The 17,076-nt window shown below is 55.6% G+C and overlaps 2 protein-coding genes across 2 annotated transcripts; one reads left to right on the top strand and one right to left on the bottom strand.

The window, feature by feature from the left end:
* Positions 1-1,082: 1,082 nt before the first annotated feature.
* Positions 1,083-7,770, top strand: LOC141936905 (uncharacterized). Its single transcript, XM_074854261.1, has 3 exons — positions 1,083-1,165; positions 1,431-1,505; positions 1,721-7,770. Exons 1-3 carry the CDS (start codon positions 1,132-1,134, stop codon positions 3,892-3,894), a joined length of 2,283 nt encoding a protein of 760 aa, XP_074710362.1. The 5' UTR covers positions 1,083-1,131; the 3' UTR covers positions 3,895-7,770.
* A 1,165-nt stretch (positions 7,771-8,935) lies between these two features.
* LOC141936937 (uncharacterized) lies at positions 8,936-12,253 on the bottom strand. The gene is given in 7 exon segments (XM_074854337.1): positions 8,936-9,209; positions 10,330-11,774; positions 11,776-11,863; positions 11,865-11,942; positions 11,944-12,024; positions 12,026-12,106; positions 12,108-12,253. Coding segments are annotated over 6 exon segments (717 nt in total). The 3' UTR covers positions 8,936-9,209; positions 10,330-11,531.
* Between the last annotated feature and the right edge of the window lie 4,823 nt (positions 12,254-17,076).

The raw sequence follows: 17,076 nt of genomic DNA, 5'->3' as shown, positions 1-17,076 counted from the left end.
CTCTGTCTGTGTGTGTGTGTGACCCCCCCACACCCCCCCCCCCCCCACACACACACCCCCCCTTCCTGTCTGGGGGCCCCCCCCCCTCGCCCCCCCCTCCCCTCCTTGGTCCCGGCTGCTCCATCCCCTTCCTGTGTGTCCGGGCTCACCGAGCCGGCGTGCAACAGCCCCGGCGCCGCCCCCCACCCTCGCTTCTTCCCCCCCCCCCCTTTCCCCAACACCCCCCCCCAACACCCCCCCCCCCCCCACAAGCTCCATCGCCTCCGCATCCCTCCGGGCCCGGTACCAGGTAACGGGGGGAGACCCCGGGGGTTTGTTGGGGGGGGGGACACACACACACACACACACACACAGACCCCGCCCGGCCGCACCCCGATCCCCCCCCCCCGCCCCGGAAGATGGGGAAGACGTGGGGGGGGGGGTCTCCCCATCCTCCCCTCGCCCACCCCCTTCTATTTACCCCCCCCCTCCGCCTTCACCCCGCTCGGATTTTCACCCCCCCCCTCCCCACCTCGCATTGTATTTTCACCCCCAAACCGCCCCCCCCCCCCCCCGCACCCACCTCCGTTATATTTTCATTTAACAACCCCCCCGGACCCCCCCATTTCTCCCTCCTTTACATTCAGCCGCGATTTTCATTCTCCCTCCAGCCCTGTTGCATTTTTACCCCCCCCCCCGTTATATTTCCGTGCCCCCCCCTTTCGTTTCCCCCCCCTTTGCCTTCCCCTCCGTTGCATTTACCCCCCCCCATCCCCACTCCCCCAACCCTTATTTATGTGCCCCCCAACCTTCCCGGGGGGGGGGGGCCTTCCCACAGGGTAGATACTGAGGATTATTTGGGGTGCAACACCCCAAAACACCCTGGGGGGGGGGGAAGTTGGAGAGGGGGGGGGGGGTCGTACCTCATCCCCCACCTCCACCCACTTGTGACACCCCCAGGGTGACGCGGGGACCCCCCGTATAGTCCCAATATCCAGCCAGACGTGGGGGGGAGCACCCAATTTGGGGTGCCCCCCCCCCCACGGGACCCCAATATCTTGTATTGCAGGGTTCGGTGACCCCCCCCACCCCCCCACCCCGCCCCCTAAAAACGTGTCAGCACCGGGACGAGCCTGGACCGCGGGGGACGAGATGCAGGAGAGCTACGAGAGCGTCATCTCCTTGGGTGAGGCTCTTCATTTCCCTAATTTCTCCCAAATTTATGATTATTCACGGAGAATAAAATTCTATTTATTGGCCTTAATCAGCGGCTGAATTCATAACGGTGTCAAAACACCAAAATCGCCGCGATTCAGCTTAAATAGAGCCTGGGGGAGGAGGGTTCAACCGGGACCCCCGTTTCCAGCCGCTTTACGGCTCCCTTGGCCATCGCGGCGTTACAATTTTTGGGGTGGAAAGAGCTATAATCGGTATCCAACTGTCTCCTCCAGCCGAGGAAATTGCCATCAGTTGGCCGCGGATCACCGCCTTCGCTGAATCGCACCGCAGGAGGGGGTTGGTGGCCGGTAAGTCCCTACCGGTGACGCCGGTTGGCGTTGGGGTTGGCCAAGAACGTGTTTTGGAAACCGCCAAAACCGTGGGGTGATGGGGAGCGGGAGACGGGAGGAGCAGCCGGATGCGGCCGCCGCGATGCCGGCGGGGACACGGGTGGCCAACGTTGGGGGGTTTTGGTGGCGGGGTCGTCTCCTCACCCCGTATTTTTTTTTTATTCGTTGAGTAGATGATGGGTTGTTGAGCGAGAACGAAGAGGAAGACCCAACGCCGGGCGAGCTGGAGAAGGTGGACACCGAGGGGACGCCGGCGGGGAAGCCCAAGGGGTCCAGCCCCACCGGTGCGGAGGGGACAAAACCCAGTGACAGTCCCCAAAAACCAGAGAACCAGCCCAGAAAGCCATCGGGCAAACGACAGGGTAAATCGGGCCACCGAGGCTTCAAGAAATTCCCCCCGCGGAGCTTGCTGGGCCACGGCCGTTGCCACGACTGCGGCAAAGCTTTGGCTTTCGGTTCGGCCTTCAACAAACGCCGGCGAGGGGCCGAACGACCCCATAAATGCCCCGAATGCGGGAAATGTTTTCGGCTGAGCTCAACCCTCATCACCCACCAACGCCGACACGCCGGCGATAAACCCTACAAGTGCCCCGATTGCGGCAAGACCTTCAGCGTGGGCTCGGCCTTCATCCAACATCAACGGGTCCACGCCGGCGCCGCGCCGTGTCAATGCGGCGTCTGCGGGAAGAGTTTCCCGGCCAGTTCCAGTTTGGTCAAGCACCAAAAATTACACCTGGAGGAAAAACCCTACAAATGCGGCGATTGCGGGAAGGGTTTCAACTGGAATTCCCATCTGGAGCGCCATCGCCGCATCCACACCGGCGAGAAACCCTACGCCTGCCCCGAATGCGGGAAGAGCTTCAGTTGGAGCTCCCACCTCGACCGGCATCGCCGCACCCACGCCGCCGCCGGCCAACCCCCGTGCCGTTGCGCCGACTGCGGCCGCTGCTCGGCTCCTCGCGCCGCCGAAGGCTCCAAAACTCCCGACGAGGCCTTGCAGTGCGGCGAATGCGGGAAGGGCTTCGCCAAGAGCGCGGCGTTGGCCAAGCACCGCCGCGCTCACGCCGGAGAGAAACCCTACAAGTGCGGCGAGTGCGGGAAGGGTTTTGGGTTGAACGCCGCCTTGCTGCAGCACCAACGCAGCCACGCCGCCGGCAAACCCTACCAGTGCGGCGATTGCGGCAAGAGTTTTGCCTGGAGCTCCCATCTTGACCGGCATCGGCGTATCCACATGGGTGAGAAACCCTACCGCTGCGGCGACTGCGGGAAGAGCTTCTCCCAGAGTTCCCACTTGGAGAGGCACCAACGCGTCCACGCCGGCGCCGAGCAACCCTGCCAATGCACCGACTGCGGGAAGAGCTTCTTGGCCTCCAACAAGCGCCGGCGGCTCTTGGGCGGCGCCGCTGAACGACCCTGTAAATGCACCGATTGTGGCAAGAGTTTTCTTTGGGGCGCCCGCGCCCGACCGGCACCGGAGAGGACCCATAAGTGCAGCGAGTGTGGGAAGAGCTTCACGTACCGGGCGGAGAACGTCAAGCACCAAGGGACGCAGACGGGGGAGAAACCTTATACCTGCCCCGAATGCGGGAAGAGCTTCGGGCAAAATTCGGCGCTGGTGAAGCATCGGCGGATGCACACGGGAGAGAAACCCTACAAGTGTGGGGATTGTGGGAAGAGCTTCAGCGTCCGCTCCAACCTCATCAAACATCAACGGACCCACCTCGGCGAGAAGCCCTACAAGTGTCCCGATTGCGGGAAGGGTTTCATCCAGAAGTCGGACCTCACCAAGCACCGCCGGATGCACACCGGGGAGAAACCCTACAAGTGCAACGTCTGCGGGAAGTGCTTCAGCGTCTCCTCCAACCTCATCAAGCACCAACGCATCCACCTGGGCGAGAAGCCCTACCAGTGCTCCGAGTGCGGCAAGAGCTTCATCCAACGCTCCGAGCTCACCATCCACCAGCGCGTCCACACCGGCGAGAAGCCCTACAAGTGTCCCGAGTGCGGCAAGTGCTTCAGCCGCAGCTCCCACCTCAACCGCCACCAACGCACCCACGCTGGGGACAAGCCCAAAGCCACCGTCACCGCCGCGGCCGCCGCCGTCGCCAACCCTTCCGGCGCCTTCTCCGGCGCCACCTTCTCCCCTCCGCCGTTGGGCGGTTCGGCGGCGCCCATCCCCTCGCTGCCCTCCTTCCCGCCCTCCCCCTCGCCCCTGCCCATCCCTTCCCTCTCCAGCCCCGCCCTGGACCTGCCGTGGGCCCTCTCCTTCCCCGCCCGCGCCTTCCCCCACCCGTCCTTCCCCTCGGCCCCCGCCTCGGGGCCCCAGACCCCCTCCCTCATCAACTGAGCGGTGGCCGGCCCTGGCCGCGGCTCCGTCCTCCCCCCAACCTCCCCAGCCGCTCGCTCAACGCCCAACTGGAGTTGGCCTCAAAGACCCATCACTGGGGAGCTTCTTCCTGCCCCGAATCGTTCAGCCTTGGTGGGTAATTAACGATCTAATTAGAGGATGGGCAAGTCCCCTTCGTTCCGTGGCTCCATCCTCCCCAGCCGCTCGCCCAACGCCCAACTGGAGTTGGCCTCAAAGACCCATCACTGGGGAGCTTCTTCCTGCCTGGAGCTGTTCAGCCTTGGTGGGTAATTAACGATCTCGCTAATTAGAGGATGGGCAAGTCCCCTTCGTTCCATGGCTCCCTCCTCCCCCCAACCTCCCCAGCCGCTCGCCCAACACCCAACCTGGGTTGACATCAAAGCCCCAGTGTTGGGGATGTTCCCACCTGGAGCCGTTCAGCTTGGGTGGGTAATTAATGATCTCATTAATTAGGGGATGGGGGACCCTGGCTGATGCTCCAGCTCCATCATCCAACCTCCTGATCTCATTAATTAGGGGATGGGGGACCCTGGTTGATGCCCCAGCTCCATCATCCAACCTCCCCAGCCGCTCGCCCAACACCCAACTGGAGTTGGCCTCAAAGACCCATCACTGGGGGGCTTGTTCCTGCCCGGAAGCATTTAACCTTCATGGCTAATTAATGATCTCGCTAATTGGGGCATGAGGACCCTCCCTGCAGCCCAGCTCCATCCTCCCCCCAACCTCCCCAGCCGCTCACCCAACACCCATCCTGGGTTGACCTCAAAGCCCCAGCGCTGGGGGGCTCGTTCCCACCAGAGCCGTTTAACCTTCATGGCTAATTAACGATCATGGCTAATTAACGATCATGGCTCCCCTCTGGCATCCCCCCAGCTCCACACCAGGACCCCAACCTCCACGCCAGCCCCCCCCACTCCCCTCCCATTGGTGCCCCCCAGAGCATCTTCCCACCACCTCACCCCTCTGCTCCCCATCGGATGAAGTTCCACGTCATCACCCCCATCCCGGTACCACCCTCTGCTCCCACCCTGGAGCATTTTGGGAGAAAAAAGGACAGAAATGGGGTTTTTTTCCATGCCACCACATCACCTTCTGCCCGCCCGGGAGCTGCCACGAGGGACTCGGGGGATATTTCCACGTCCCCGTCTCCTGCGGCGTCTCCCTGAGCTCGTCGTATCCCACGTCATTCCTCAGAAACGGAGCCGGTCAGGGTTTTCTTCTTTTATTTTTTTTATCATTTTTTTCCTTTTCGAAAGAAAATACTTTCGGGCAAAACCACGTGATTTTGTGATGTCATTTTTCAGGCACTTAATGGAATATTTTGTTTTGTTTTCCTTTTCCACACGGACTTTGCAAAAACTTTCATGCATTTGTGGTGGTGGTTTGGTTTTTTTTTTTTATTATTACTGATTTTCCTGAATTTTTATGTTTGCTTTTGCTCCATCCCTCGGAGCGGGATTCGGTGCGTTTCGGTACTATCGGGGAAAAAGTGGCGGTGGTGCTTTTTTTCCTGCCTGAAATCCCGATTTCTCCCATTTCCCAATTTCTCCCTGTTGCCGGGGGAGCAAGGGCTTCTCGGGGGAAAATAAATGAAGAAAATTTTTTAAAAATTTTTTAAAAACGCTAAAAGAAACAGAAAGGGTTACACGCAAAATAGAAAAGCATCAAAAGAAATAGAGAAGAGAAAGAATTAAGGCTGAGAATGACTTTTTTTTTTTTCCAAAAGAGGATAAAAAAGCTGAAATAGGACTTTTGGAAAAGTAGGAAATTGCTGAAATCTCTGGAATTGGGAAGGTTTCAACCGAAAACAAAATAATTCAAGAGGTGCAGAGATGCTACAGGAAGGACTCGTCGTGTTTAAGTTTAAAATATCGGCAAGAGGAACAGGTAGTACTGTAGGTGCAAAAAAAAGAGGAAAAACATCAAAATATGGAAAAAAAATTACAGAAAATGAAAAAGGAGGAAAAGAAAGCAAAGGATGTATGGAATAGAAAAAAAAAAAATCAGTGATAAAAATAGAGAAAGGGTTAAAAACAACCATCCTAAGGAAGTACCGGAGCCTGCGTCAGGCAGCGCCGCGGGAAGCGGGAGCCGAGCCGGCGTCGGATGCGGCAGCGCCGGGAATTGCTGCCGGACCGTTGGATGCGGGAAAAAATAGTGAGAATTCAAGAAAAAAAAAAAAAAAATGCCCGGAGTGGATGGAATTGTCTCTGGGTGTTTGCTCGAGGGCTGCGCAGCTCGGAGGTGCGATGGGTGGAGGAGAAAGGATGCGGGATGCGGCCACGGGATGTGGAATCCGGCCACGAGATGTGGGATGCGGCTACGGGATGCGGGATGCGGCCACGGGATGTGGAATCCGGCCATGAGATGTAGGATGTGGCTACGGGATGGGGGATCCAGCCACAGAATGTGGGATCCGGCCACGGGATGTGGGATCCGGCCATGGGATGCAGAATCCGCCCATGGAATGTGAGATCCGGCCACAGGATGCGGAATCCGGCCACGAAATGTGGGACCTGGCCACAGGATGTGGGATCTGGCCACGGGATGTGGAATCTGGCCACGGAATGTGGAATCTGGCCACGGGATGTGGGAATCTGGCCACGGGATGTGGGATCCGGCCACAGGATGCGGAATCCGGCCACAGAATGTGGGATCCGGCCACGGGATGTGAAATCCGGCCACGAAATGTGGAATCCGGCCACAGGATGTGGGATCTGGCCACGAGATGCAGAATCCGGCCACAGAATGTGGGATCTGGCCACGGGATGTGGGATCCGGCCATGGGATGTGAAATCCAGCCACAGGACGTGGGATCCGGCCACGGGATGCGGAGCTGCACCGTCCCCTTACCCGGTTAAACAGCCCCTGAGGTTTGTCCCCGGCTCCTTTCGACATATTTTGGGGCTCCCCGGCCAACCCCGCTGCAAAACCGGGGTGTCACCACTGGCCCAACCGTGATGTCACCGCGGATGTTAATTCCGACCCCTCCGGACACCCCCACCGGGTTTGGATCCCCAACGTCCCCCAGGAGCTGCCTCGTCCTTGAAGGAGCCCCAAAATCTCATGTTCTTACCTCAATTTTGGCCAGCGGTCAAGGTTGGGATTGAGGGTGCTCACCCCACCCTTGCGCTAATTGTGCGTTAATGAGCGCACTAATTACACCTTCCCCTGCAGACACCGCCCTGCCCTGGGGCTCTCTGGCCAATTTGGGGCAAATTAACCCAAAATCAAGGGCACGGTGAGATGATGTGGTTTGGTGGCTTGGTCACCTCTCCGATGCCGGGCTCTGTGGATGAGGTCACCGAGGTTGGGGGGGGGGGGGACACACACCAGGAAACCCCCTCCCCGTCACCCCACAGAGCCCAGGACCTTGCAAAAGGAAAGCGGGGAAGGGAGAGGAAGAGGAGGGAGGGGGATGAAGTCAAGAACCTCCCGCGGGGTTCAAATAATTGAATTATTTGAGGAGGACGTGGTCACCGGGCCGTGGGGCGCAGGGTCCCAAATGGAGCCACGAGGGACAAAAGCCACCCTGAAAAGAACACAAAGGGCTTCAACGAGGATATTTTTGGGGGGAAAAAAAAAAAAAAAACAAAAAAAAACAAAAAACCCACACCAAACTGTGATTTAAGTGAAATTTATATATTTTCTGGTGTTGTCCGTGCTTCCGAAACCGGCGTGGACGTGTCGCTGTGCTGCTTGTCAACGGTCCCCTCCGTGTCCGCTTTCGGGGACCGCCTCGCCTCGTCACCGCGGCTCGTGTCTTTTTTTTTCTTTTTTTTTTATTATTTTATTTTATTTTTTATTTTGGAGTCGCTTTCTTTCCATGAGTAGTAATAAATTAGAGCCTAGCTACCCCGGCCGTGCTGCGGTCCTTCCCCTTCGTGGGCTAAAAACCAGTCGTTCCTCTTCCGTTCACTTTGGAGGGCTCCAAACCACGTCAAGATCCACTTTTCCAACAATTTTTTTTTCCCCTTTTCCCTTTGGTTGCGTTTCCGGTTGGGTTGCCCCAATTTGAAGCCCATTTGCGACTCATCCTGCAGATAAAAATGTGCATTTTTTCCAGTGCAAGATTCCCATGAATTCAGTAAAAATGTATCAGGGTAGAGGGAAGCGTTGGGTCTTCACCAGCTGAACCCTTCGGTCGTGGTCACTTGGACAGTCAAGGGCGTGGTGGTACCAAAACCACCTTTTTAACCCCAAAAGGCCACTCTGCTTGGCCCAGCGTGTCCCTGGGGCTGCTCCAAACATCTACTGGTGAACCCCAAGGAGAAGAAATTCAATGAAACCCCCCCAAGACTCTGAGGGGCACCACCAGCCATGGCCACATCCCCCCCACCCGAGAGAGGGGGAAGCCCATGGGGCGGATCAGTAGGGTCAATGGTCACGTATGGGTTCTCCTCCAAGAAGTCCTGCAGAAGGTCCAAAATCCCCAGGGCTGGGCTTAAAAAAATCAAAAAAATCCAGAGCTGGGCTTAAATAGAGTCCCTGGGCTGTGGGGAGGGGGTGTGGGGGGGTCCCAAGTGGGGATGGTTGGGGTTCCTAATGACCATCAGCCTCCAAAATGGGTTTTAGGGTGGCTCTGCAGCACATCTCCAAGGGGTTCAGGACATCTGCAAGGGGTTCAGGACATCTCAGAGAGGTCCATGGTATCTCCTAAGGGGTTCAGGACATCTCAGGGGGGTTCAGGGTATCTCCTAAGGGGTTCAGGACATCTCCAAGGGGTTCAGGACATCTCAAGGGGGTTCAGGACATCTCAAGGGGGTTCAGGGTATCTCCTAAGGGGTTCAGGACATCTCCCAGGGGTTCATCACATCTTGGTGGGGTTCAGGATGTCTCCAACAGAGTTCAGCTTGTCTTGAAGGAGCTCAGCATGTCTTGAAGGGATTCAGCACATCTCCAAGGGGGTTCAGCTCATCTTGAAGGGGTTCAGGACACCTCCAAAGGGGTTCAGCCCATCTCCAAGGGGTTCAGGGTATCTTCAAAGGGGTTCAGCGCATCTTGAAGGGTTTCAGGATGTCTCCAATGGGGTTCAGCATGTCTTGAAGGGGTTCAGCACGTCTCCAAGGGGTTCAGGTTGTCTCCAAAGGGGTTCAGCAGACCTCCAAGGGGTTCAGGTTGTCACCAAAGGGGTTCAGGACATCTCCAAGGGCTTCAGCAGACCTCCAAGGGGTTTGGCAGATCTCCAAGGGGTTCAGGTTGTCTCCAAAGGGGTTCAACACGTCTCAAAGGGTCTTGGCCACTTCCCAGGCATCTCCCTGGGGAGGTGTGAGCAGCACCAGCACCTTGGAGGACTTCCCGGGGAGGAAAAGCAGACCCCTTCCCACCCCATGGACTTGGGGGGGGGGGGGGGGGAAGGTCTGAGCACCCCAAGTCAAGTGCAAACCCCCAACCCCAGGGCACGCTGCTCCCCATGCCCACCCCGGGGACAAGGACCCCATGCCAGCCCCATCCCCACCCCACAGCTCTGCCGTGGGGCAGAGACCCCTGGGCACAACCCCCATTTTGGGGTCCAAACCCAGGGACCCCCCCCCCCCCGAGCCCTCCTGGACTTGACTCTGATGGAGCAGAAGGTTCTGAAGAAACATCTGCAGAGGGAACGGCGCCAGGAGGGGAATGGGGTGGGGTCTTTATTTTTAGATTGATATTAAATTTCCGTTGTCTTAATTAAATTGCTGCTGGGGTTTGGGGGGGGAAGGGGTCTCTGTAAAATATGTATATTTTTATTTGGGAAAGGTTTTAATGAGTAAGTGTCTTAATAAATGCATAAAAAGAAGATGTAGGATTTTTTTTTTTTTTTAATGCTGGAAATACTTACAAGGTAATTGTGGTGGCCGTGCTACAGATAATTATAAAAAAAAGGAACAAAATTGAATAAATTTAGGTCTTAATCTGGGAAAAAAAAAAAAAAGAGGATGAAGAGGGGTGTGGGGGAGCAACATCGAAGCACAAGATGCTTCCTCCATGGCAGAGCATGAAGGTGAGCAAAAGGAGATGAGTCTTCTTTGAGTGAATAGTCAATAGACGGGAAGAAAAAAAACAAAACAACTTATTTTTTTCATTAAGAGGAAAAAAAGATCTGAAATATCTGACGGGGGTAAGCAGACGAGCTTAAAAAAAAAAAAAAAAAAGGGCGTGAAAACGGCCGTAAAGAATGGTAAAATGATAAAGTGGCCGCGTCCGCGGGAGCCCCGACGGCGTTTCTGGCACGCCGAAGATTTGCCTCCTTGCCCGGCTGCGTGGTGATTGGCTACAGGCCAAGTTCAACCCACGACCAACGTGTGTGTGTGTGTGTCCCCCCCCCCCGCCCCCAACCCAAAGGTTCCCTGAAGGACAAACCCAACCGCTCCGCCGGATGCCTAAAATAGGAGGTAAAGTCGTGCCGGGGGTGGGGGGGGGTGGGGAAAGTCTCACCCGGGAGCAGCTGCCGACGTTGCTCCTGTCTTGGGTTTCTCCACGTGACACCAAGGCGAGCTGGTCTCTTTGTTCCTCACGGCTCCGGAACGTCACATTCAACCACGGACTCTCCAAACAACCCAACGTCCGTATGAGCAGGACGTCCGCGCTGCTCCTGAAGCACCGGCTCCATCCTGACTCAGCCAGCGTCCCGCAGAAGAGTTTGGCTCCATCAAGGTTTTGGCTCCATCAAGGTTTTGGCTCCATCAAATTTTGATCCATCAAAGTTTTGGCTCCATTAAAGTTTTGGGTCCATCAAGGTTCTGGCTACACCAAGGTTTTGGCTCCATCAATATTTTGGCTCCATCAAATTTTGCTCCACCAAAGTTTTGGCTCCACCAAAGTTTTGGCTCCTTTAGGGTTTTGGCTCCACCAAAGTTTTGGCTCCTTTAGGGTTTTGGCTCCACCAAAGTTTTGGCTCCATCAAGGTTTTGGCTCCATCAAGGTTTTGGCTCCATCAAATTTTGCTCCATCAAGGTTTTGGCTCCATCAAGGTTTCAGCTCCACAAACCCCTCCCTACAAGGAGCTGTGACATGATCCCCCCACCTCGGGACCTTCTGCATCCCAAGTGATCTCCTGGAGAGAGGCCACCAGTCCTTACAACACACGGGCCACCCCATACAGCCGAGATGCACCTTCCCATGAAGGCTGTGGAGACCCTCTCGCTGAGGGAAGGACCATCCCCTTGCCCCAGGAGAAGACGCAGAGCTCTAGCGCTCATCGTACCGTTCCTTCATGCGCGTGGGGTGGCCCCTTCCACCCCTGGGGTCTGCACCCGGGTTCTCCCAACAGCTCCAAACCTGGGAGATCTCACCCAACACCACCCAGGACTTGGGGACACCTCACCTTGATGGCCACCAGCCAGGACTTTGAGGACTATGATGGCTCCAAGAGAGCCTGGAAGACCCACCTGGACTTTATTTCTCTGGTGGATCTCCAGGTTTTTTGGTGGAAACACCATGAGGAGTAAATCAGATTTGCCCTGCCCGTCTTGAGGTTGAACACCAGCCCCAAAACACCATCTCCTTGCCCAATTTTGGGGTCATCTGTGGGGTGCTGCTGCCTGACACCCACCACCATCAAGCTGGGGAAGGTGTCACCTGCTTCCCCCATCCTTGGTGGGAAAGCTGGAGCTCCTCTTCCCACCCCAAAACCAAGCTCATGTGTGGACCCGCTGGTGATGGAAGAAGGAGGAGCTCTCCCCGAAGTTCTTCCCGCAGCTCAGGCAGGTGAAGGGCTTCTCCCTGGGGTGGGTCCTCTGGTGCCGTTGGAGATGCGAGACACGTCCAAAACCCTTCCCACACTCGGGGCACCTGTAGGGCCTCTCCCCAGTCTGGACCTGCTGGTGGACAAGAAGGTTGGACCTTTGGTTGAAGCTCTTCCCACATTTGGAACACCCGTAGGGTCTCTCCAGTGTGGACCCACTGATGGAGAAGGTTGGACCTTTGGTTGAAGCTCTTCCTGCAGTCGGGACACCCGTAGGGTCTCTCCAGTGTTGACCCGCTGGTCAATGAGAAGGTTGGACCTTTGGTTGAAGCTCTTCCCACATTTGGGACACCCGTAGGGTCTCTCCAGTGTTGACCCGCTGGTCAATGAGAAGGTTGGACCTTTGGTGGAAGCTCCTCCTGCAGTTGAGGCACCCGTAGGGTCTCTCCAGTGTTGACCCGCTGGTCAATGAGAAGGTTGGACCTTTGGTGGAAGCTCCTCCTGCAGTTGAGGCACCCGTAGGGTCTCTCCAGTGTTGACCCGCTGGTCAATGAGAAGGTTGGACCTTTGGTGGAAGCTCCTCCCACCCTTGGGACACCCGTAGGGTCCCTCCCCGGTGTGGAGGTGCCAGTGGGTGTCCAGGGACAATCCTGCGATGGGACGCGCCATCCCCATGGGGTCCCCCAGACCCCCCCACCCCTTGTCACCTTCTTCTCCCCCCCCCGGAGATGAGCCACCAGGGCCACCAAGGTCAAGGGCTTCGTGGCCCACGGGCACGTCCCAGGAAGCTCCAGGGAGCCGCTTCCGACCTCCCTCCCCCGCAGGGACCCCCGCGACCAACCAGCCCCAAAATCGCCTTTTTTAAGGCATATTTTTTTGTTAATGTTGTTCTTTAAGGGTTATTTTTATTTTTTTTTAACACTTTTTTAAAGGTTTTTTTTTTTTTAGGGGTTGTTTTTAGGGCTTTCTCTCTCTTTTTAAGGCTTTTGTAAAAGGGGTTTTTTTGGGGCTTTTTCTTTTTTAAGCTTTTTTAAAAGTTTTTTTTTAGGGCTTTTTCTTTTTAAGGCTTTTTTAAAAGTGAGGTTTTTTAGGGCTTTTTCTCTTTAAGGCTTTTTCAAAAAATTTTTTTAGGGCTTTTTTTCTAAAGCTTTTTTAAAAGGGTTTTTCTCAAAGTTTTTTTTTAAGGCTTTAAAAAATGTTTTTTATTTAGGACTTTAGTTTTTTTTTTATAAGGCTTCTTCTTAAGTTTTTTTTTGGGGCTTTTTTTTAAGGTTTTTTTTAGGGTTTTTTCTTTTAAAGGCTTTTTAAAAGGTTTTTTTTTTAGGTTTTTTTTCTTTTTAAGGCTTTTTTAAAGTTGGTTTTTTTTAGAGATTTTTCTTTTTGAGGCTTTTTTAAAGGGTTTTTTATTATTTTTTTTTCTTTTTAAGGCTTTTTAAAAGTTGTTATTTTTTTAGAGATTTTTCTTTTTAGGGCTTTTTTAAAGGCTTTTTTTAGGTGTTTTTTCTTTTTAAGGCTTTTTTAAAGTGGGTTTTTTTTTTTAGAGCTTTTTCTTTTTAAGGCTTTTTAAACAGTTTTTTTTAGGCTTTTTTCTTTTTAAAGCTTTTTTTTTTTTTTAAGTTTTTTGGGTTTTTTTTCCAAGGCTTTTTTTTTTTAAGGCTTTTTAAAAGGTGTTTTTTAGGGCTTTTTAAGTGCTTTTTTTAAAAGGGTTTTTTCTTTTAAGCTTTTTTTTTTTTTTAGGGCTTTTTTTAAGCTTTTTTTTCCCGGGCTTTTAATTTTAAGGTTTATTTCAAAGTTTTATTTTTTGTTAGGGCTTTTTTTAAAGCTTTTTTTCCTACGGCTTTTATTTTTTAAGACTTTTGGGAAGTTGTTTTTTTTTTTTTTTTTTTAAGGCTTTTTTTAAAGGTTCTTTTTTAGGGCTTTTTTTTTTTTTTTTAAGGTTTAAGCATTTTTTTATTATTATTTATTTATTTTTCCCCCTGTTTTGTGCCCAGATTTCAAAAGCAAAGCGGGGAGAAAAATTAAAAAAGACCTTCGGAATTCCCCCCCCCCCCCCCCCCCCCTTTTTTCTGCCACCGGGACTCGGTGGAGCTCAAGGGTTTTTTGGGACACACACACACACACACACACACACACACACACACACACTTCAGGGACCACCTTCACCCCCTGCTCCCCCCCCCCGCCCTTTTCGCTCTTTTTTACCGCCCGTACAAAAGAATCTGCCCCGATTCCGGTACAAATTCGAGTGTTTCCATGGAAAAAAGGGGAGACACCCCCCACCCGCCCATCTCCGGCGCCCCGAGGATGCTCAGGGGGAGGCGGGGGGGGGGGGGTGCGGGGATGCCCCCCCCGTTCCTTGCGCGGTTCGCGGAGCCGGTTGCAGGCCGGGGCCGTGTGGGAGGACACAGGAAAGGGCCGCCCCAGCGCGGAGGAAGAGGAGGGGGAGGAAGGTCGGAGCCCGCAGGTACCGGGGGAGGCGCTGGGGGGCGGCTCCGGGGAGGCTCCGCCCGCTCCCGGGGATGCTCCGGCGGGGCCCGGGGCTGCTTCTCCCAGGCCTGGGGATGATTTTCCCGGTCCCAGGACATTTTTTCCCAGTGCCGGGGATGCTTTTCCCGGGCCCCAGAGTTCCCCACTGGATCCCAGGGATGCTCTATCCGGTACCGGGGAGGATTTTCCCAGTCCCAGGACATTTTTCCCAGTCCCAGAGATGCTCCTCCCCGTCCTGGGGATGCTTTTCCCAGTCCCAGGGACCTTTTCCCAGTCCCAGAGATGCTTCTCCCAGTCCCGGGGACCTTCTCCCAGTCCCAGAGATGCTTCTCCCAGTCCCAAGGATACTTCTTCCAGTCCCAGAGATGTTTCTCCCAGTCCCGGGGACCTTCTCCCAGTCCCAAGGATGCTTCTCCCAGTCCCAGGGATGCTTCTCCCAGTCCTGGGGATACTTTTCCCACTCCTGGGGACTTTGCCCAGTCCCAGAGATGCTTCTCCCAGTCCCGGGGACCTTCTCCCAGTCCCAGGGACCTTTTCCCAGTCCCAAGGATGCTTCTCCCAGTCCCAGGGACCTTCTCCCAGTCCTGGGGATGCTCCTCCCAGTCCCAGAGATGTTTCTCCCAGTCCCAGAGATGCTCCTCCCAGTCCTGGGGATACTTTTCCCAGTCCCGGGGACCTTCTCCCAGTCCCAGGGACCTTCTCCCAGTCCTGGGGACCTTCTCCCAGTCCCAGGGACCTTCTCCCAGTCCCAGAGATGCTTCTCTCAGTCCCAGAGATGTTTCTCCCAGTCCCGGGGACCTTTTCCCAGTCCCAGAGATGCTCTTCCCAGTTCTGGGGATACTTTTCCCAGTTCTGGGGACCTTCTCCCAGTCCCAGGGACCTTCTCCCAGTCCTGGGGACCTTCTCCCAGTCCCAGAGATGCTTCTCCCAGTCCTGGGGACCTTTTCCCAGTCCCAGAGATGCTTCTCCCAGTCCCGGGGACCTTTTCCCAGTCCCGGGGATGCTCGGCCTGGTCCCGGGTGCCCCCCCCCCCCATCCCAGTGCTGCTCCAGTCACCCCCATCCCAGCTCTGAACCCCAGAGGAGCCCCCCCAGCCCCGGAATTTCCCTCCCGCTCCCGGCCCCTCCCAGGAGGATGCTTTGCCCTTTTAACACATTTATCCCTCCAGGATCTGAAGAGGGGACCCCCCCGCTGCCCCCCCACCTCTCCCCAGGGATCTCACCCCCCCCCCCTCCCCCGGCTCGGTGGGTTTTGGGGCTCGCGGAGGCAGTTTCGGGGGCTGGAGGAGGTCGGGGTCCCCCTGGCCGTGCAGAACCACGGGGCAGTGGCCTCGCCGGGTGAGTGGGTCCATGTGTGTCCCCCCCCCCATCCCACAAAACTTCCTGAAGTGCCCCTTTCCCCCAGTACCCCACTCCCGCATCGGGGATCGCTCGCTGCCTCCCCAAAATCCCCCCATCCCAGATCCCCCCCTTCTTCCCTGCCCTTATCCCAAATCCCCGTTTCTCCCCAAATCCCCCCCATCCCTCCCTGCCTTCCCAAATCCCCTCCTTTTTCCCCAAATCCCCCCCATCCCTCCCTGCCCTCGTCCTAAACTCCCCCAAATCCCCCATCCCCCCCGTCCTCATCCCAAACCCCCCCCATTCCCCCCCCAATCCCCCCATCCCTCCCTGCCTTCCCAAATCCCCCATCCTTCCCCAAATCCCCTCATCCCTCCCACCCTTACCCAAATCCCCCTGTTCTTCCCCAAATCCCCCTAAATTGCCCCATTCTTCCCCACTCTTATCCCAAATCCCCCCAAATCCCCCCATCCCTCCCCAAATCCCCGTTTTTCCCCAAATCCCCCCATCCCTCCCCACCCTTATCCCAAATCCCCCCCATTCTTCCCTGCCCTTATCCCAAATCCCCCTAAATTGCCCCATTCTTCCCCACTCTTATCCCAAATCCCCCCCATCCCCCCCTGCCTTCCCAAATCCTATCCTTCCTCAAATCCCCCCATTCTTCCCCACCCTTATCCCAAATCCCCCTCTTCTTCCCCAAATCCCCCTAAATTGCCCCATTCTTCCCCTTACCCCAAATCCCCCCATTCTTCCCCACCCTTATCCCAAATCCCCCCATTCCTCCCCAAATCCCAAATCCCTCCCCACCCTTATCCCAAATCCCCAAATCCCCCCATTCTTCCCTGCCCTTATCCCAAATCCCCCTAAATTCCCCCATTCTTCCCCCACCCTTATCCCAAATCCCCCCATCCCTCCCTGCCTTCCCAAATCCCCCCAAATTCCCCCATTCCTCCCCAAATCCCCACTCCTCCCCACCCTTATCCCAAATCCCCCTGTTCTTCCCCAAATCCCCCTAATTGCCCCATTCTTCCCCACCCTTATCCCAAATCCCCCCATCCCTCCCCAAATCCCCGTTCTTTCCCAAATCCCATTCTTTCCCAAATCCCCCCATCCCTCCCCAAATCCCCCCATCCCTCCCCACCCTTATCCCAAATCCCCCCCATTCTTCCCTGCCCTTATCCCAAATCCCCCTAAATTGCCCCATTCTTCCCCACTCTTATCCCGAATCCCCCCCATCCCCCCCTGCCTTCCCAAATCCCCCCATCCTTCCCCAAATCCCCCCATTCTTCCCCACCCTTATCCCAAATCCACGTTTTTCCCCAAATCCCCCTAAATTGCCCCATTCTTCCCCACCCTTACCCCAAATCCCCCTCTTCTTCCCCAAATCCCCCCATTCTTCCCCACCCTTATCCCAAATCCCCCCATTCCTCCCCAAATCCAAATCCCTCCCCACCCTTATCCCAAATCAATCCCCCAAATCCCCCCATTCTTCCCCACCCTTATCCCAAATCCCCCTCTTCTTCCCCAAATCCCCCCATCCCTCCCCACCCTGATCCCAAACCCCCCCCCCATCCCTCATCCCCACTTTCCCAGCAGGCGCGGGACCGACCAGCACCGGCCTCAGCACCGGCCTCAGCACCGCCACCTCCAACCGGCAGGAAAACCCCCCGGGAA

Source organism: Strix uralensis, chromosome 35 (assembly GCF_047716275.1).
Source record: "Strix uralensis isolate ZFMK-TIS-50842 chromosome 35, bStrUra1, whole genome shotgun sequence".
Classification (NCBI taxonomy): Eukaryota; Metazoa; Chordata; class Aves; order Strigiformes; family Strigidae; genus Strix; species Strix uralensis.
The sequence above is the reverse complement of the archived record's forward strand: the minus strand, read 5'-3'. Positions and strand labels throughout refer to the sequence as shown.